At 49.0% G+C, this 20,042-nt stretch overlaps 1 protein-coding gene across 2 annotated transcripts in view; it reads right to left on the bottom strand.

Annotated features, from left to right (window-relative positions):
- The window catches only part of LOC122386602 (DNA topoisomerase 2-alpha-like), an 87,171-nt gene that overhangs the window by 59,456 nt on the left and 7,673 nt on the right, over nucleotides 1-20,042 (bottom strand). For both annotated transcript variants that reach the window (XM_043375937.1, XM_043375938.1), the window contains exons 9-16: nucleotides 19,497-19,687; nucleotides 16,606-16,737; nucleotides 15,929-16,139; nucleotides 14,979-15,088; nucleotides 12,298-12,528; nucleotides 9,239-9,486; nucleotides 4,128-4,359; nucleotides 934-1,127 (exon numbers count right to left, since the gene is read on the bottom strand). In XM_043375937.1, coding sequence (XP_043231872.1) covers nucleotides 934-1,127; nucleotides 4,128-4,359; nucleotides 9,239-9,486; nucleotides 12,298-12,528; nucleotides 14,979-15,088; nucleotides 15,929-16,139; nucleotides 16,606-16,737; nucleotides 19,497-19,687 — 1,549 coding nt within the window. The remainder of the gene's footprint in view (nucleotides 1-933; nucleotides 1,128-4,127; nucleotides 4,360-9,238; nucleotides 9,487-12,297; nucleotides 12,529-14,978; nucleotides 15,089-15,928; nucleotides 16,140-16,605; nucleotides 16,738-19,496; nucleotides 19,688-20,042) is intronic.

Below are 20,042 nucleotides of genomic sequence, written 5' to 3'. Positions count from 1 at the left end.
ATGAGTTGAAAATGAGCTGGGTGAAAAGGCAAACAACGCAAAGATTACGACCAAAACATTGAAGTGCTAAAAAAAATACAGCAAATCATGGTCATGGTTAACAGCATATTTAAGGGTCCGAGTTGGACCCGTATTACGACCAAATCAAATATGACAGAAACTAGTGAGCTTTACAGTTAATCAAAAGAAAACCACAAGCGTGTTTGACAGCAGAATGCGTGATGAAGAATCGAGGCTAAAACTTCCAACCACAAACACGAGAAGTTTTTTGTTAGTTCTGAGAGACAGCTGGCAACTTTTCGTGCCGAATATGAAAGCCTCACGGTCTTGGTCCACATAATACTCGAGCAACGGAATGTGGAGATATGATGGAGATATGCACCAACCTGTTTCCTTGGCAAATGCCTAAAAATAACCGTTCACTGCACGGATATTTTTTGTATGGCTTGGCAGAATTCAATCAAAACTTGCTAGACTTCTAACAGTCTGGCCAAAGGCTAAGATCAAAGTCTTCAATTCACTTGGAAACCTCTTTCAAGGTTACGGAATACGGATAGCTGGTTGAGTGCTGAATTATATAAACTTCGGCGATGAGATCAGAGCGTTCACATTCAGAAAAAAGTTTGTCCGTATTTTAGGAATCGTATCTCAACAAATGACAGACCAGTGTGACAAAGGCCTTTACCATATTTAAATGTCAGTAAACCAAGGACAGGTATGTAAATATAGCTGTTCTCTATGGCTTTGACTATAATCCGCAAGCAATGCACAAGACGCACTGAAGTGGCACATACACGATTGGAACAACCAAATCACCTGATACATGGCTTGAGAAGTATTTCTGACAAGTATCGCAGCTCGGACTTGAAAACCGACTGACGAAACACCCCACAAGCCACAGCATCTCCCCTCTATCCCCCTGTCAGCCCTCACCTGATCATGGGGTTGCCCTTCTCTGGGTTGAGCAGCTGGCTAAGGAACTCCTTGTAGGGCTGCGTCCACGTCTTCACAGGAAGCTCGGTGATCTCCACCTGGGTCGGCGACAGCACCGATATCTCGCCGCTCATGATGTAGTGCTGCGGCGAGGCCTCCAGAATCTCGCCGCGGAAGTTCTTGAACCATGGTTTCTGTGGGTGGGAGAGGACATGTGAAGATCCTGCCGCTTTGTTACAGGTGTTTATGACTTCTGTCAGAAGCATCACACCGACTATTTCCAAAGCAGAGTATGCGAACGTACGCTTGCAGGACAATCTATGGGATGACTGCGATTTTACATGCGCTTTATTCCTTCCGTGTCTTACAGAACGAAGACAGAAATCACGTCGCACGTCTTTCAATACCCTGGCTGTAACAGAGTTGGCGGACACTTAAATGTATTAAATTAAAAATAAAGAAACGTGAACATCAACTTAACTCTCTCAGAATATCTCTGAGCAAATAACGAGGCTGCAATGTAAAAACGATGAAGACAGTGGGGCCCATTCTGCGCTAAAAGACGTGCTGTTGCATTTTGTTCATTTGTTTATGATGATGAGACGTAAAAAAGCATATGACGCGTTTCTCGTGCTGCCGCTCTGCTTCCGCCGGACGGTGCCCCGAATTAACGGAAAGCACCGTCTTTACGCGTAACTCTGTCTTTGCTAAGTCGATAATACGGGGCAGTAGAATCCTTTTGATAGGGCTCTTGAGAAAATAACTTATGTTTATGCCCCGGATGAGTTCAGTGCAGATGGCAGTGTTTTATAAAGCATGCATAGAAACACAGCCCGAGGAAATTGATAGGTGCAAAATGCATGAATATAAAACCGAGTGCATGAGCACTGAATTTTTCCGTTTATGCCACTTGAAATATTGCAGATTTGTCCAAACGTCAACTCCACAGCTCAATCCTATTGTAAATAGTTGCATCGTATAGCCATAGCGAACGTCGATAACACAGCCCAGCCCACTCATGACAGCCACCGACAGCACTTAGTGCGGTGAGTACTCAATTTTCCAAAGTTCATGTGAAATTACGGGCAACCATCACGTTCCCAGGGCATCCACAGCTTGCACATCATGGATAGAGGATAAATGATCACGACACCCTTACTTTCTATATCGCGCACCTGAAGGAAAGCCAACAGTGCCGCCCTATATCCTACTCAGGTGGCGGATGAGTAGCTGGTGTATGGTAACAGGTGCCAGTTCCGTCTCCATATTTCCATGACCTCGTAGATGATGAGCTCCCGTGTGTTCTTCGCACACACAAGCGCACAGACATATCACCTCCGCCTCCCCAAACAGGTGTGGATATTAGCTGACGCGCCGCGCACATATGCCTGGCAGAACTATATTGGTCTCGCCAGTGACCCCGATTCCATGAAATGGGCGCTTGTGATACGGATTATCAAATTTGCGTCCAATAAATTTTCGACTTCTGTTGCTTACAAAGGTCACTGGAATAACTTTTATCAACGCGTGTCCTCTCACTCCTTTTGCATATATCAGCAACTAGCTCTATTGAGGTGGTAAATCCACAATCACTGATTCAGATTCCGCGTGTCCATGGAACGATGTCTGAGGCGCCGGTGGGCAGCATATGGCAGTATGAAGCAGCATGGGAGGAAATCAGCTCCACTGGGGCTCCCCGGCTCCTTTTGGCCGCCATTCACCGGTCGGAAAACGTCACGGAGGCTGTTCACGTCCCGCCGGGCGCCGCCGCTGTGCGCCCATCGCCCACTCGGCAGAGTCAGGTGATACCACCACCCGACCGCAATGAATACCTCAGCGTCCACACATATGTATAGCGCCTGAATAACGCAGCTGACGCCGCCCCGGCCACACGCGGCCCCCATTAATATGCAAGGTTTCATACCGCCTCGGACAGAGACGACACGCATGATGACGAAGGGTAGCCGCCGTCTCCCTTCCCTCACTTGCGAAGGAATGACACACGCTCACCCAACCGGAGATTGCTGTGTATGTATTCGTGCGAGCGTAGAGGCGTATGCGTGTGTGGATACGTAGGTGCGTGTATGCGTGTGACCCCATTACGTATGCACGCATCCCGGAGCCCCCTATCCCTGGGGAACGGACACGGGGAGGGGCGGAGGGGCGAGGCTGACGGGGGGGGGGGGGGGGCAGGAGGCTCACAATGCGACAGCACGTTAGATAAGAGGCTTAGTCGTTGCCGTTCCGCCACTTCCCCGAGAAATGCCGCCCCGAATTCCGAGAGGCGACAAGATGCAGGTATTCTAATTTGGTTAGGCGGTGCGGGTCGGATGGCGCTCGCTGTGACCTGGAGACACTTTGATCGTGCTCTGTTCGCTGTCATTCTATGACGGAGCGACAGTCGAGGCAACGCGTCAGCCCCAATGTATGAAAAGACAGTCGGGAAGGTCAGTACTGAGGAAAAATGTGGCTATATAGTACTGTGGTAGGGCAGTGTCGCCAAGGGAACAGCGAATCTGCTACGATATTGGCGTAAAATTGGACCAACAGTACCTGACATTCAGAAACGCAGGAAATCCCATAAATGCCTTACATGCCACTGGGACAATTCTAGTGATATATTGAGCAGCGAATTGCAATAAGACGGACACGCTCGCTTGTTGTTTCGCCCCGGCCCGGCAATATTTCCTTGCTGTCGTTAATAAACACCGCGTCGTATCCACCTGAGCAGTGCGACCGCACCCTGATCGCGCAAATATCTATCTATCTGCTCACCTTTGCCTGACGGTCGCTGCCCACGTTCTTATTACAACTCTATTATCTATACTACAGCCACTCTCACCGAGCGCAACTAGAGTTTACGTGAAGAGCTGAAAATGTAGATCGACCTAACTTGTCTGCCTATGGTTTGTATTCAGTGGTTCCCGCAGATGCATCATCCACATAATCAGATTAGAAGCAATGTTTGAATTAGCTGCTCCTCTCTCTCTCTCTCTCTCTCTCTCTCTCTCTCTCTCTCTCTCTCTCTCTCTCTCTCTCTCTCTCTCTCTCTCTCTCTCTCTCTCTCTCTCTCTCTCTCTCTCTCTCTCTCTCTCTCTCTCTCTCTCTCTCTCTCTCTCTCTCTCTCTCTCTCTCTCTCTCTCTCTCTCTCTCTCTCTCTCTCTCTCTCTCTCTCTCTCCCCCCTACCTCTCACCATGGGCTGCGGGTCGTCCCCTCGCATCATGCGGCGCAGGTTCTCGACAATCTCCCTCGGGTTGTAGTTGGGGATCTTGGTCATCCAGCCGGTGCCGATGCCGTCCGCGCCGTTGACCAGAATCATGGGCAGGATGGGGATGTACCACTCGGGCTCGATGCGCTGGTTGTCGTCCATCTGGTGCTTCAGCAGCGGCAGGTCCGACGCAGAGAAGATGGCACGCGTCACCGGGCTGCGGAATAGACGAGGGGTGAGTGGTGAATGTAAGACCCTTTCATCACAGGCAGTTCCAAAACATTTTGTTCTCCCGGAAAAATATATACTCCGGCGTTTATCTTTGAAGTCTATGTTTGTGCAGTCCAAAGATTCAAAAATGTGTACTACACATCCCAATAATTATGGTCTAGCAGCCTGTCGCTAAAAAATCAAATAGTTTGCTACAAAATCTGGCGCCAGAAATTGGGCTCTCCGGCCGGATTTTATTACCCGGGACCAAGACTGAAAATGGACATTCCAAGTTTTGTTACGAAACCATAGAAGACGTGGTCAATGTTCAACTATGTTCTATGATCTCTTCATTTGTTAATGGAAGAAATCGCCGAACGCTCTCCATATGTAAGTACACAATAGGTACGATTTACGAATTATATTCAAATTGAAGTTTCTGGAGCATTATAAGAACTAAACTGTAAGAGCTACAAGAAGCGAATCAGTAAAGTGTTACACGGTAAAATGCGGACTATTTACGAATCATACCTAAATTTATGGTGTTTAATTACTCGCGATTGAAGGCATGGTGGAGCGGATTTCGTTGCGATCCTCTTTACAATGGCAAAACACAATAAGTAATAGTGTTTGTCCATTTCAAACAACCTGCGGTCACATTGATTAAAATAGGTGTCGGAAAATCCTATCAATAACTAAACGGCAAAAAAAATGTGTCTCTTGTTTTTGTAGCGAACATTTAGCACTAAATAAACAAGGAAATTGTAAAAAAAGGAAAACATCGCCTGTTGAGTCACTCAACAGACATAAAAGTTCCATACAGCCCGTAAAATATCTCGAAGAGGTTTTGGACGTGTTTTTACATCGTAATGCCGAGTGTGGACGCTGGACAGCTAAGAAATAAATAACAGTGCCTGAAGCTTTCTTACGAAACAGCCATAAATTGACCATAAAAGGAAAGTAAAGACAGTTTCACGAAAAAAGTAAGCCCAACGGCCCCTCCGAAGGGTATTCTGCCTGAAACACCAGGTACTGAGAGCGGATAAATCCAAAGCAAGGCTTAATAGAAAAATCACTTTTCCAGAACCAATGAACTAAAAATGCAATTTTAGCCCCGTAAGAGAAATACCAAGACAGGTAAATTACTGAGCCGACAAACACACATTAAAGAAAAATAACCCTTTTTGAGCAACGATTTCCATTCAATGGGTACCACTTTATTCCACTCTCTAGTATCGAATAGGGACGCACAGCATGAAAAACAGCGTCTAGTGTTGCAAAAACGGTTCCAATAACAGTCCATGCAGGCTGCTATCAGCCGCATAAAGTTCCGACGCAGCGACACCAAACACCGGCATTAGTCGGATGCGGGTCGGCCTATTCGCCACAGCGGAGCGAAAACAGCCACCGGCTGCTTCGGAGGACCAACGAGAATCGCAATCAGCCGCGGCGATCGGTTACGGGGAAAACGCCCACCGAGAATGGCGGATACGCCGGTCAACGTGCGAGCAATATTCGGAGACGGAGAATGCAACGGCGGGCCCAGTTTTCAGCATTCATTTTTTCTAAGCCGCCAACCATTATCAGGTGGCCAGGAGTGCCGCGTTGTGTCCGGTTTTGAAACACGAGACACAAAGGTTCAGGAAAAGATACTTTTGAGCTATCAATCACCAGTGTCCTCTGGCTATCTTCTGTTATTAACGACTCTCTTTTGTCCAGAGCATGAATAGTCCGCTTTATCTCGACTGGCTCCAGAAGCCGGTGGCTTATCCAAAGTAGTCAGTGGAACGTAAAGGTGCCGCATTAGTCACATGGATGAAACGCCAAGAGCGCCAAGAGCGACATGCATTGTAAGTTATCAACACACGTTGACAATATGGTAATCCATGACAATATCAAGAGAAAAGAGATCTGTCCAACGGTGATAATTTCTCTTGCACCAGCTCCTAACGCGAACCTGTAACTATTCAAGAGAATTTCTAGAGAAATCATCGAGGTAGTTTTTCGAATACGGGATATGGTGCAAGAGAAAGGCAAATTAGGCAAAATACTGAGAATTCAAAGGAAAGGAAACCGAACTCTACCTAGGTAGTTAGTTTGGTGTAATAAATAGGCTTACGGGGACTGTTCCATTTAGTGAAGTACGGCCTATCGGTCGCACTTCACTTGTTCCACACCTGTGCTCGTCAGTGCCCCAGACACTACAAGGGTTCGCACTCGCCAGTTAAATGTAGCGACACAACTATCAGACAAGTCTATAGAACGACGAAGTGGCAAGCATCGCAGGATATTGAATATCGAAATGTGATGTGGCTTGTCAAGGGACTGCACTTTGTGCTAACTTGTTACCAGCTGCTCCTTTATGAAGACAGCACCACTCAAATAAATTAAATGATTCAGATTAAGCACATGCTTGTGCTGGCAAGCTTACATAATGCAACCGAACAGCTACTTTTTTGCTATCCCAGCACAACAAATGATGGTTTGACTTCTAATCGCCTATCTTATGACCGTCAAATGTTACGGGTTTCCTTCGAAACAATTGTCCTTCACACAGCAATGGTCTTTTCTCCCTAACGCTAGATTCCATCACGCTTAATATGAAGCTCCGCTGCACTCTCGTTTCTACTGACATGCAAATCGAGCAGCCAAATAACCGTGGAATTCCAAAACTCCGGAAGGACGACATAATCAATAACCGAAAGGTCTATTTCAATCAGGCGGGTGTGTCGCAAAGCTGAACCTACATACTTAGCTGCATCAATGTAAAAATCTATTTGGAATATGAAGATGACATGCACCAAGCCCTACCGTCCAGTGAAACAATGACAACGTGTTTATGAACGTTTGTAGACGCGGAATTTCCCCCAATAGGCCCCCAGAGAAACCTTACATTGACCTGCGCCAAGACCCTGTCCCCAGTGGAGCGTGAGATTGACCTGTCACAGCTCAACTAAGATCCGGTACCCCCCCCCCCCGCTCCGAGCCCCCCGGAGTCCGGTACCGGGCCGCGGCTGCAGTAAGGATCGATCAGCGGGCTATTCAGACGGAAATAGCCCCCAGTACCGGTTGTGATTTCGGACACGCTGGCCTTATCGATGATCGGGGGCTATTGGAAAACAGCGACGGCCACAATGACCCGGGTTATTGATACGTCGCCCATCGCCCCACACTTTTCAGAGAACGTGTGAGCTCGTGAAACACATTTCCAGCTTGATACAAAAACAATTTGCCTTGGAGAGAGCTACATGTTACGGTCACAGGTCGTGAATTAAGTAAATTATTGTGCAATTTGAGCTGATATGGAAAAACAAGGTGATTTCTGGCAAAATTACAGCGTGAGCGATGCTTTAACCCTCGCCCGTATAGGGGGGGGGGGGGATCGAACGGACCCCCCCCCTCGGTTTTTCGCGAATAACTCGCGTAAAAAGCGGCCGATCGCGACGAAACTTTCAGTACCCTCGAGTTGATCAATTTAACACCTACCCTGAAAATTTCATGACCCTGACCCAAATGACCTTTGACCTGTGACCTACTTTTCGAGACCATGTTTGGCCGGAATCGCGATTCGGCGTATGTCGGCTCGCATTAGCAGCGCGTTTGCAGTCTTTTCGTGGTTTCAAGCGTTCAAACATCTGAAATGATGTTGGTCCCATGCATTAGGGTGGGTGTCAAGGTCACCTGAAGCCTGAAGGTCAGGTCAGGTCATTGACCTTTGATGACCTCGGTTCACTTTTTCGAGTTTTACATGTTTCTAGGTCAGTTTTTGGAGCTGAATTCGAATTTAACAACCATATGAACGTTTACGAAGTAGTTTTAGTGCCTTCGTAACATGTTACGAAGCTGTCAGAGGCGGTTGACACCTACTACGAATACCCGGCAGGACCCCTACTGGTTGACCTGACCTGACCTGACCCGACCTGGCCTAAATGCATGACGACATCATCTGTGATCAAAACTAACATGATATTCGTGATCAGGACCCCGAAAAACCCCATAGCAGCCACACTTTACGACATTCTAACAGGTCCCGATTTTCCCGACTTTTGGGTCATTGACCTGACCCGGAAGGTCAACCAATGCAACCTAGGACCTTAAAATTGGGTATCTTCGGCTTCCTCTTGTCACGGGCAACACGCTCTTTTTTCCGCGAAGCTCTAGCTCGATCAGGGGCGAAACGGCAAGGGGGAGGGGGGTCCAACGGACCCCCCTTACACGTTCGCGGCTGGAAAAACACCAATACGGGCGAGGGTTAAAACTGTTTCTTCAGAGGCAGAAAATTATTTGCTTATATGCTATAAACAATGTTACAGGATGAGCAAAACACACAGTTAAATGACGTGCCCTGCCAGCACCACCCGGAAACTACGTAATATCAATACGGTGTCAGCTGACACTAACCTAACGCAAGGTGCTTTGATAACCTGAGTTACGTTGTTATTGTCGCAGGGTAATTTTAGGCGCCTGCCAATCTACCATAAATACGGCAAACGGAACCGCTTCTATTCACTCGAAAAGCACAGTCCCCAGATTGGACAAAGCACCTCTTCAGTGCGCAGTACTTGCCTTGTAACTGAATTAGTAATTGACTTACTCAATTGTGTACCAGTAAGTGAACGAAAGAGGCCATACAAAGCGTTGCAACGCTTTCGGTGACGTCACAAATACGAACAAATGGGGGCCGTCCCGACAGAAACTACTATTACACAAGCGCTCAGCTCAAATGCTCCAACGCAGCCAGCCACTCGACCTGCCGCTCAAGTGCGCTACCCCCCCCCCCCCCCCCCTTCCCCCCGACAGCGCGCCACACAGCCCACCGCAAGGACGCGTCATCATACCGTCATCGCAGAGCGCCTTTCCGTCCCACACCGTGCATTCCCACTCACCTGAGCATGGTGAAGATGTATCGCGGGCTGGCGGCGTCCTTGCCACCCTGCAGCCGGGTGCCGAACTGGCCCACCGGCAGCAGCAGGTTGATGTTGTTGCTGCCCACAAAGTTCTGCGCCATGTTGATGATGGTGGACGCCAGCGACATCTCGCCGTGGTGGTAGGCCGACATCTCGGCTACGGATCCCACCAGCTGGGCCACCTTGATCTCACGCTTGTCGTTGCGCTTCAGACAGGTGAAGAGCACCTGCGGCAAAACGAACGGTCACATGGCGCACAGGAGCACACAACCTTTGTCCTTTACAGGTCGCACAGTATTGCAATCACACGATGAAGAAAGACAAAAATCGATGAATATGGACAAGAATTTCTCAGAATAATTACGATGGAATGACCGAATAGAACGATTTCTGACACATCTGATGACGAATACTCCAGACCCCTGGCGTCTCAGGCAGGCTAATGGTCTGTTCTTGGACCTAGTCGGATGCTAGGTAGGTTTCAAGAGTACAGGAATCATTCAAGGGAGGGGCAGAAATATCCCCTAGTGAGTCTATGAGAACGAAGACACCGCGATGGGTGGAATGACTACGCTAGGCCTCAGTGAATCACACCATTCGCTAATAACGCGACGACATAATACCTAAGCGAGCGCAATTTGTGGTCGATCATTTAGATTTGAACGTAAGCGAGCAGTGCGAATAGCAATATGCGGCAGTTCGTTGAACCGAAGTCGTCTCATTACGGGACGTAGCGCTCGTAATGGCGGGATGAGGGATTTAATGGTGTTTTAATACGACCATTTCATTTATGCACGGTAGCTACTGATCACTGCCGCCACCAAATGAACACGTAACGATCTGGTGTGGCCGCGCCTGTGAACGACCAGTGAAACACGGCCTGACATCGGTGAACAACGCGGCAGTTCAAGTCATATGTTCATAACAGCTAAGATTGAACAGTTATGAACTGGCCATAGCTATAGAAGACCGGTCGAATCCCATCCAAACCTCTGCATCGCATCAAGATGACGTTTTATTCCCTCTCACTTGAGGAATTCAGCGATAGTCAAACTATCATCACGGATGATTAGCCCAGACCCTGCATATCAGGCTAATCTGATTCCCCGCACACAGTAGCGGTCGGCGAGTGATGACAGCATTAGTGGCCGCCGGTGGGCCGGCGCGCGGCCGGACGGCGGCAGGCCTCTTTGTGCCGGCGCGCTCATGTGTGTGTGCCGGCGCGATGGGCGCCGCCGCGGGCTGATGGCGCGATCAGACGCGCCCCGATGGAGCCATCAGATGCGCCCCGTCGGCCCCGACGGCGCTGTCGTCGCCGCCGACGGAGACAGACGGGACAAAAAAGCGCCGCCCTCCGACCGGACGGGACGCCGAACAAACCGTCAGCAGAGATACAATGCAGCAGTCGCTGATGGCTCCGTTCATTCTGCTGTCAGACCATCTAATGTCGGCCATTACTCTCAGGTTTTTACCATTCACGTTCTGCTGTGTTAGATACGAGGCTTGCTTTTCGGTAAATCCTATCTGATTATGTGTCAGGTTCGGAAAATTCCGATAGAGTAGAAGCAATTTTCGGCTTATTCAAGCAGCTAACAGAGGCAAACATAAATAATGATGGTATCCCACCCAACCCACGCTGTAAATGCGTTTCAGTTACACTACAGAAAAGCAGTATTGACGGGGCCAGCTAAGCTGAACACTGAGCAGCCTCACCGGTGGAGTGTTATCTGTTTCGAAAAGTGGTATTAAAATGTGCTCATTTTTGCGTCTACCCTCAACGAATGTTTCTATTGTATTATTTCTCACAAAATGTATCACATCAGCCTAGCCCGGGATTGAAGCCTTCGACACCGTCCCACCCCGTTCTTCGTTGCCACTCAGTCCATCCGCAGGAGAACCCTTCACGGCTCCAAAATGCCGCCAGCACTCGGGACAGTGGGCCGGCGTTATCTAGCGCTCGCAGCCGACGGACAGCAGAGGAGGGACACAGGGAACAGACCACCGCCGAACAGAGGGAGTTATCGCGTACAGCGGCGTCCAGGTGCCGCGACAGACCGCGGCCGGCGTCAATTTGGGAGGAGGTTCGGCGGAATGACAGTCTCCGAGACGGGTAACTTGCAGGGAAAATTGTGGGGAAGGCTAATGAATGTTTTATTTAAGCGAAATTGCACAAAGTTAAGATGCGAAACAGAAATGGGGATAACGAAACAAGGGATATTGCACAAACTTGTCAAATATTCTTGGGTCAAAGTATAGAAGAGGTAGGTACTGTCTCAATGAACTTTTCATCGAACCAATAGCTTATCACTGTATCCAGAACAGCCAGCTAGATCAGATTTAGAGCAGGTGACATGTTAATCCAGTCATAGCTTCACCCTGGCTCGAAATAGAGAAACTTCCAGGATCATATCTAGGAAATAAGAGGACAGGTCGACAGTTTAAAGGCGGATTGAAGGACAACAACCACCCAATAAAACCCTGATCGCTAGCATCTCGGCATTTTCGAGCCGTTGCTACCTGATGTAGCCCCCTACGCACGCCACTGAAAATAGCAACAAAATGAGTTTTGTTGCATGGCAAGTTGCTTCAGATCTCTACAGCGTGGGTTTGCATTCCACGCTCCATCGGAGGGCCTTTAGCGGGTGAATGTGGCTTTAGACAGCAAATTCAGGGAAACGTCTCCACAAACATGTCAGGAGCTGATACGTCGCAGCGTAAGCTCGCTTACAATTCAGTGGGTAATCAAATTGAACACTTGCAACGCAGCCAAACATCGATTCCGTCTCCAATCAGGAAGTTTACCTCACGCTTACCTCTTCCTCAAGTTTAGTTTCAGAAGGCACGCCTCTACCAGTTATGAGGCATCAGGTAGAATCAGCCTCCTTTCAAAAGTGTTCTTACTTCTACCATACAACACCTCTATAAAGTCGTCTCCTTTCCCTTCACACACTCTCGGAAAGCAGTCTCTCCCCCCCCCCCCCCCCACCTCTCCCCCGAAGTGCCCTCACCCGCCGGTTCCCTCTCCCGTCGACACCTACCTTGCGCTGTCCCGGCTTCAGTCCGTCAACCAGTGACGGGATGGAGCGCTCGTTATCCAGGTTGGAGAACAGCACCAGCTCCTTGTTGACAAAGTCGGTAAAGTTGACGGCGCGCGTGTCCTTCTCGTACAGGTACAGCTCGGGCAGACCCAGCTCCCGGCGGCGTTTGCACTCTTCCATCCAGTTGGTCAGCCACTCTTTGCGTTGGTCGACGCACTTCTTGCTGAACGCCTGTCGGGTGGGGTGAAGAAAACGTCAGCCGAGTACGGATCAAACTGGCTACAATGGTGGAAGCAAGAACTGGCAATTACATTATTTGGTTCAGCGACATTTATTATATATGTTTAGGTGAAGTATTTGTATTACATAGCAGCAGCTGATGTTGTCAAGCACAATGGGACGATCTAAAAAAGAAAAAAGTGTATAATTTAGTTATCACAGTTTATTTATTGTCGTTGATAACCGCTACAGACCAACCAAGGTTTTTTATACAGCCCACACAAGCTACCCACACAAGCAAATTTTTAGCGAGACGCCTTCAAAACCAGCTCTGAAAGCAGCCAACAGTCAGTTTGGCGACCGAGTTAATTGCTGTTGATAGCAAACAGTGCCGAGTGACTCCCTCAAAGGATTGAAGATAAAACATAGCCAGGAAAGTCACACCTCTCAAAGGATTTCACGCACACCGGAGTGTTTCCGTCGACAAAGAAACGGAAGGTGCACAAAGTTAGCGCTAAAAGCCAGAGCGGGCAGCCGTGAAAATGAATTTCGGCTAGGGTAACAAAGGCTCTTTGCTTTGATCAACAAAATGAGCGACTCTGGCGGGCCGTCATTGGCTCTGACGCCCGAGGCCAGCCGCGTTAATGGGATGGTAGAACCGGGAGCTCGAGGGGAGCGCATACAAACGACTGATTAGAGACAGTATTAGTGTCAGCGGCCCGAGCCGAGACAACAAGTGTCGCGCGCCAACGGCACGCCCCGCGGCGCGCGTTATGCGTAGGTGGCTGCCCTGGCGCGTCTATACGCCAGCCCGGCTGACGAACGGCGGCGGCGGGCCGACCGGCCGGCCGATATATTATTTACGGCCGTGCCCTGATTAACCCACTAATGTATGCAATGGTTATTGGAAGCCGACCTCCCGGAAAACGAATTCCGGCCCGGCTCTTGAAACGTGCCAAGCTAGAGCATCCAACGATCATCCTTACACCCCCTATAGAAGTAAATCTGGTTGAAACCGGTTAATGGAACGAACAATTTGCGGTCGGTGAGGTATCTTTAGAAGACGCCTGCAATGATACACGATACGAGACCAAATGATGACACAAACTCAATGAACAGAGCACAACTGCACAGTGCCAGATTTTGATGATTGGTCGGTGATGAGAACTTCAATTTGTCATCCCCCTGCACCAAAAGAAACATTAAATAAAGTTAAAAGTATGTCCACAATGCAGCACACAATGCATATTGCACGTATTTCTGCGTGTCAGCTCCAAACCAGAAATACGCCATCTGACTGACCTGCAGCCGGAAACAATAACGCCCCTACCCGATCATCCCAGTCCCCGGGACATTCGGCTCGCTTCAGTGGTTCGCTCCGCAGGCGTTGCTACAGAGGCGTTGTTGCCAACCGTAGACGACGGGATCGCAGCTATAATGGCCATAGGAAATATAACGGTGAGCCCGTCAAGATGGAGGCGCCGCTGGAGATTAAAACAGTGCTGCCGAGCAGCTGAGTCCAGCGGACCGGACGAGTGGCGGTCCCGACGGACAGCACGGGATTTGTCGAGCTCCGACATCGAAATCGGGGACCAGACTTCAGACCAATTGTGACAGTAACAGCACAAAAGATGAAAAGAAAAGACAGAGATGACGCGGAGGTCTTAGTGGCTCTCAAAGAATGACACTTTGATCTACCATTCAAGAATGGCAATTTGGACAGAACATAAAAGCAGCAAGTTACTCTCAAAAGCGCATTTCATCCGCCCGCGCTGCGGAGGGACGATTCGGCGTCTCAGAGCGCCTGTAGTTCCCAGATCTCGGGGGTCGGGGAGGGGCTGGGGGCAGGAAGGAGCCACGCGGCGCCGGTCGGCACACGGACCAGCCCGGGGCGGTTCCATCAAATATCCTGACTCTGAATACGGGTCGGCGCCGCCGGCGACGGTCGTCTCTGAAGCCGCGCGGCCAGCCGGAAAACTGCACACACGCACACAATGATATGAATCGGCCCGGTGAAAAATCACGTTGCTTTAGAAAGACAGACACGTGCATGAAGAAGACCTCCAGCGACCAGCTCAAGCGCCTCAAAACTCAACGAGCCCTGTGTCTTTGTGATGCAGGAATACAATGTGTCTGTTTTCTTACTCTCCACGCCCATAGCCCGCTGCCCGCAGCGGATAGATCTGAGCTGAGTGGGTGTATTGTTTGTCATCAGGGCGGGAGACGATGTGTTCGCGCTCGGACGGTCTAACGTGGCACACGTGGAGGGTAGAGCAGCCGGAGAAGGACAGAGTGACGTCGGTGCGCCGTCGGAGGACCTATCGCCCGTGACAGAGCGGTCTGCCCGCCGTGGGGAGGCGTCTATAGTAGACAGAGGCCATAAGGGTCAATGTCGTGGTAAACGGAAAGCTAGGGATGAAACTGGGGGATGGAAGGAGAGGTTGTTCACGGGAATTGCTTACCATGTTGATGGCCCGGTTGGCGGCGTCTCCCTCAAAGCGGAACTTGATCCTGTGACGCGCCATGTCCGAGAAGTATTCCTTGGCCTCTTTGGCGGTGGAGGTACCCAGACCTGGGGATAAAGGCACAGCGTTAACGCCGCGGGCGGAACGACGCCCGGGACGGACTGCTATACTGCCAACTTTTGCGTCAGCGTGTTATCAGGCGTCTGACAGAGTGGAACCGGCTCCACCGAAGTTGACGTATGAATGCCTCTAATATACATATGTTGTTATTTTACCATTATCTGAATAGGAAGTATATTTGCACTGTATGCTAAGTACCTACATATTAATTTATCGGACTTATTTTGTGTTTTACCGAAGCTGTTATATCCGATCCCCCGTACTCTTCTATGAGCGAATTTGCCCCAACAGTAAAGTTACGATAACAATAACTAGAACATGTAAAGCAGTGAAACACCGGAAGCGGCCGTGTGTTTTCTGTTCTTGGAATAACTTGCTTTGCATATCGGGAGTCTGCAAATAAGCTTCTTTCCCGGGTAGAGCAAGAAATATATTATTTTCTCGCATAGCACTGAACATTTTTTTTTTTTTTAAATGTGTGAACCAGAACAAAAAGGAAAAACTGAAGACGTTGTAAAGCGTAGTTCAATTGTACGACAAAGCGCATTTCACGCTACAACTTAACGCTCTCGTGGACTACAATAAATCTGGAAGAAATTGCAGTCGAGCCCACATATTCTGCTAATGTAAGCATTCAAACAAAATTTCCGGAGAAAATAAGAAAAAATAATCATGGAATTTGCCGCGACAAATATGCATTACAAGGCAACAACATACATAAAAGAACGATTCACTAATAATTCTTTAGCTGAACAACATGACGTTACTATTTGCAGCACAATTATACAGTGCATCGTGAGCGTCCCCTTCCATCCTGAAGTAAATACCTTTGTAGTACTTGATCTTGTAGGTGTGCCAGTTGGACTTGTTCTGTTTCCACTCCTCGAACTCGGGGATGGAGAAGAAGCTGACCTCCTCCTTGCCCTTGGTCGCCTTGACGATGGGCGTGATGAACTGCTCGAGGAACGGCTGCCGCAGAAGCGTCGGCCAGTTGTGGTGGATGAAGTTGATCAGCAGGCCCTTGATGTGCGAGCCGTCCTGTCCGGCGCCGGCAGGGACACACGGTCAGGCGCGGCGGCACACACGTCAGATACCGTGGCATAGATCAAAGACGTCCGTCAGAGCCAGGCGCGAAATCATACCGAGAAAAAAGGCCTAACCTGATTCTTGTATGCGTAAGAATGATATAGGACAGAAGGCAACCGCGCAAAAAGCGAAGATGCCGGAATGCAGCGAAAATGTGGACTTTATTGACACAAAACAATTACCACACAAAAATATGAACCCCTGCTGAATCCCTGCTAACTTCCGTTACATAAAATATTCAGGCTTTACGACTGTTTCAAAATATCCACACACAAAAAAAAAAAAACACTCAACACGCCGTCCTTGTCTGCAGCTAAGATATACTTTTTCGAGGAATTTTTCTGAGCACGAGAAAAAACAACAATGTTAATCATCCATGCAACGTACACCAAAACATGTGCCAATAACCCTAATATACCTGATCCTGATCTGTCATGATCATCAGCTTGCCGTAGCGGAGCGTCTTCATATCCTCGGCGTTGTCGTAGGTCTTCTTGTACTGCAGTCCCATGATCTTGATCACGTTGTTGATCTCAGCGTTCTCCAGAATCTGGAAACAGACGGTAATGCGATGTTACGGTCAACTTATTTCGAGTTTGGTTATATAATTACAGACAATGTCGTGAAACTAATCCTCCAACTCAACTCAAGACGGGGACGATAGTCTGACTACTAACATCCGTAATCCTAACAACTCGTCTCAAACATTCCGAAGAATGTAATTGCCAGACATCCCTGCTGCAGCCCTTTCAATGTTCTTGTGAGTCAGCTCTGATATGAATCTTAGCTATTTATTGATAAATAGACTGAGAGTCACTGTCCCATATCCATTATCCATTGTAATCGATAAAGCCGTAATATTTGTTTTGTGTATGCTTGCAGAAGTGTAGCCCGACGTGGGCAAATTACGTGCAATGGCTTTACCAAGACAAATCCATTGTTACTAACCCCAACCAAATCAATAAGCTATATTGGAGCTCTGAATAGTGACTAATAAACCATGCAATATCATTGCATCACACTTTGATTAAATGATTTGGCAAGCCAATCAACACTTTCATAACACCACTGATAACCCTTTCAGCTCGCGGCTATCGCGGATCCCGCATTTACCAGGAATAGACACACCATATTTCTCTAATATCAGCTCCTTCGTATCACCGCTATCTACTGTTAACGCCAGACCCCTTGAGACCCTAATTTTTCGCGATTACTTTTAAATGCGTGAAGGAGTTTCAACCAAGCTCAGGACATGGCCGTTTCAAGACAGGCCGAAACTTTTACAATTTAGATATTTTATCGCCATTTCAATATTTCAGGCACTTGTCATTGACTCGTAATGTTAAATTTCGAGCAAGATTTTCATCCGGTGTGTAGAGGCTATCAACAGTCAGTCTGTGATACGTTATGACGTCACAGCTAAGCCCCGCCTCTGTGGTCTTGGCCTGCGGCGGTTTCGGGCCGGCGCGCGGTCACTCTCGCTGTGGCGGGGAGCGGGGACGGGCGACGGTCGAGCGGTGCCGAAAGCCGGCGGAGTTGTGCGTAGCGTCTTGGCTGACAGTGCCCAGAGAGCGACATGATGACTAAGGAGTCATAAATGCTCAATGCGCATTGCTTCTACAATGCTGATATGTTCGCTGATTTTTTTTTTTTATAAGCTGCATATGACGGGCAGATGGCATATAACTGACATAAGGTTAGGAAATATTCACCTGTATTTAAAGCCTATGGCGTTGCAGATAATGCGATAATGGGATGTCGGATGTCACCAAGTAGCTGCCGATTTGTACATCGCTATGCAACCATCGAACAACGCAATAATAAGTTAATTGCCTGAGCTTCACATCATACGGCTCGCTCGTATTTCAAACAGATACCCTACATCGAAAATCGTATTTGTTAGGAATCGTTAACGTTTGTTCGAAGCACGACTGAGTAGTAGGTTGAGGAGTGATGGTCCTCTTGGTCCTATATACAAGAGTCAACAAGAGCCTAACATTTACTTGACCGTCTGCTGCAATTGACTCATAGCACGTGAAGCGTCAGCGAAATTCATAGTCCTTCACAGATGGCAGGGGTGTCGTTTGTACAGAGGTCGCTGATGGGCACGGGTCAATGCCGCAGTCGTGGGCGGAGCCTAATGTCATATGACGTAGAAAGCCTCTATCCAGGATGGAAAAACAGTTAACATTACGAGTCAATGACAAGTGCCTGAAATATTGAAATGGCGATAAAATATCTAAATTGTAAAAGTTTCGGCCTGTCTTGAAACGGCCATGTCCTGAGCTTGGTTGAAATTCCTTCACGCATTTAAAAGTAATCGCGAAAAATTAGGGTCTCAAGGGGTCTGGCGTTAACAGTAGTGTCAACTACACAAAACCATCGGGAAACTGATCTCGGAGTCTATATCCGCCCCCGCCGCCGGCCGCTCGCCTAAGCCTTTCCTGTCCATTGCACCACCGGAAGCGAGCACGGTCAACTAAACTCCCGTCTCGGCCGTCACTCGCTCCTCGTCCCTCTATCCGGGGGGAGGGGGGGAGCTCCATTAGGTTTCCGACGACCGACTGTCGCTAGCCCCAATCGCTACTCGACGGAGAGCTCCGTTAAAGACGCAGCTGGGCCGATTTAAGCGACCTATCAATTAGGAAGCGAGTCGATTCTTCAGTGCCGGCGTATTGAGGCCCCGGTTTTGGCCGGAACTTGTTACCTGCGGACGGCCCGGGGGTGTCCCAGTTGAATCCACCGCCGCCATGGGAGATTACCTCAATAGCGCACAGTTGGCCCCGAGCCGGCCGATGGGCGCCATTGACCTATCGGGCTGAACGGGGCCGAACGAGCGCAGGCCGGCATCGTGTGCCAGCGCCGAGCTCAAATTACGCCGCCGATAGTTCAATTATACCGCTTACGTCGGAGGAATAGCTGATGTGCCGGCCGCCGGACAGCGGTGTGCCATCCCTGAGCGCCGGCTATAGGTCGGCTTTAAAGTCGTTTGGCAAATGTTGAAACATCAAAGCTGTGCAACTCCACACGTTGCTAAAGCACAAAATAGTAGCGTAGGAATTTCACAGAATAAACAAGACCCAGACGCTTCGGACTACATACCGAGTGAAGGCGCGTCAAACCGCTTAGCCCCTCCCCCTAAAAAAAAAAAACAGCAACACTATGCCCACTTTCCATGACTGTATGTACTATGTAGTATACAGTGACGTGCAGACCAGTGCAGACTCAATGCCCATTCTGCTTCCCTTCCCATTCTCTCCTTCCTTCTCTCAACTCCTCCTTTCCCCTCACCACCTCCCACCAACTCACCTGCTTGTGTGAGGCCTCTCGCACGTTGAGCAGCTTTCCCTTGAGCGGGAAGACGCCGTAGCGGTCTCGTCCGACCACACCCAGGCCACTGACGGCCAGAGTTTTGGCCGAATCTCCCTCCGTGAGGATCAGTGTGCAGTCCTGGGAGTAGCGCGTGCCGGCGTCGTTGGCATCCTCCAGCTTTGGGATACCTGTCCGAGGGGAGGGGTTCAGAAGATCCGACTCCTATCAATGCTGGGTGAGGATAAAGGCGATCCGACTCCTCTAAATAGTTCCTAAGGAGGAGGCTTTATGATGGAGTAGTGGTGTGCCGACTGGCGGCGTCAAAGTTTGTAATATTGGATTGAAATGAAAGTGGGGAAGTCTGGCATAAACATATAACAGCACGTGCAATCAAAGGCTAGTCGCGCTGTTTAACAATTCACAGCAACGCTCTGAAAGAAAGCCTTTGGTCTCCAGGGCCTCGTTTCATAAAACGAGTCGGTAGCGTACGCCGGTTTTTGGTCTTTTATTGCAAGTGTATGTGAAGCGATGATGATAGTTTGA

This window comes from Amphibalanus amphitrite, unplaced genomic scaffold (assembly GCF_019059575.1).
Source record: "Amphibalanus amphitrite isolate SeventyFive unplaced genomic scaffold, NRLGWU_Aamphi_draft 000257F_arrow, whole genome shotgun sequence".
Taxonomy (NCBI): Eukaryota; Metazoa; Arthropoda; class Thecostraca; order Balanomorpha; family Balanidae; genus Amphibalanus; species Amphibalanus amphitrite.
The sequence above is the reverse complement of the archived record's forward strand: the minus strand, read 5'-3'. Positions and strand labels throughout refer to the sequence as shown.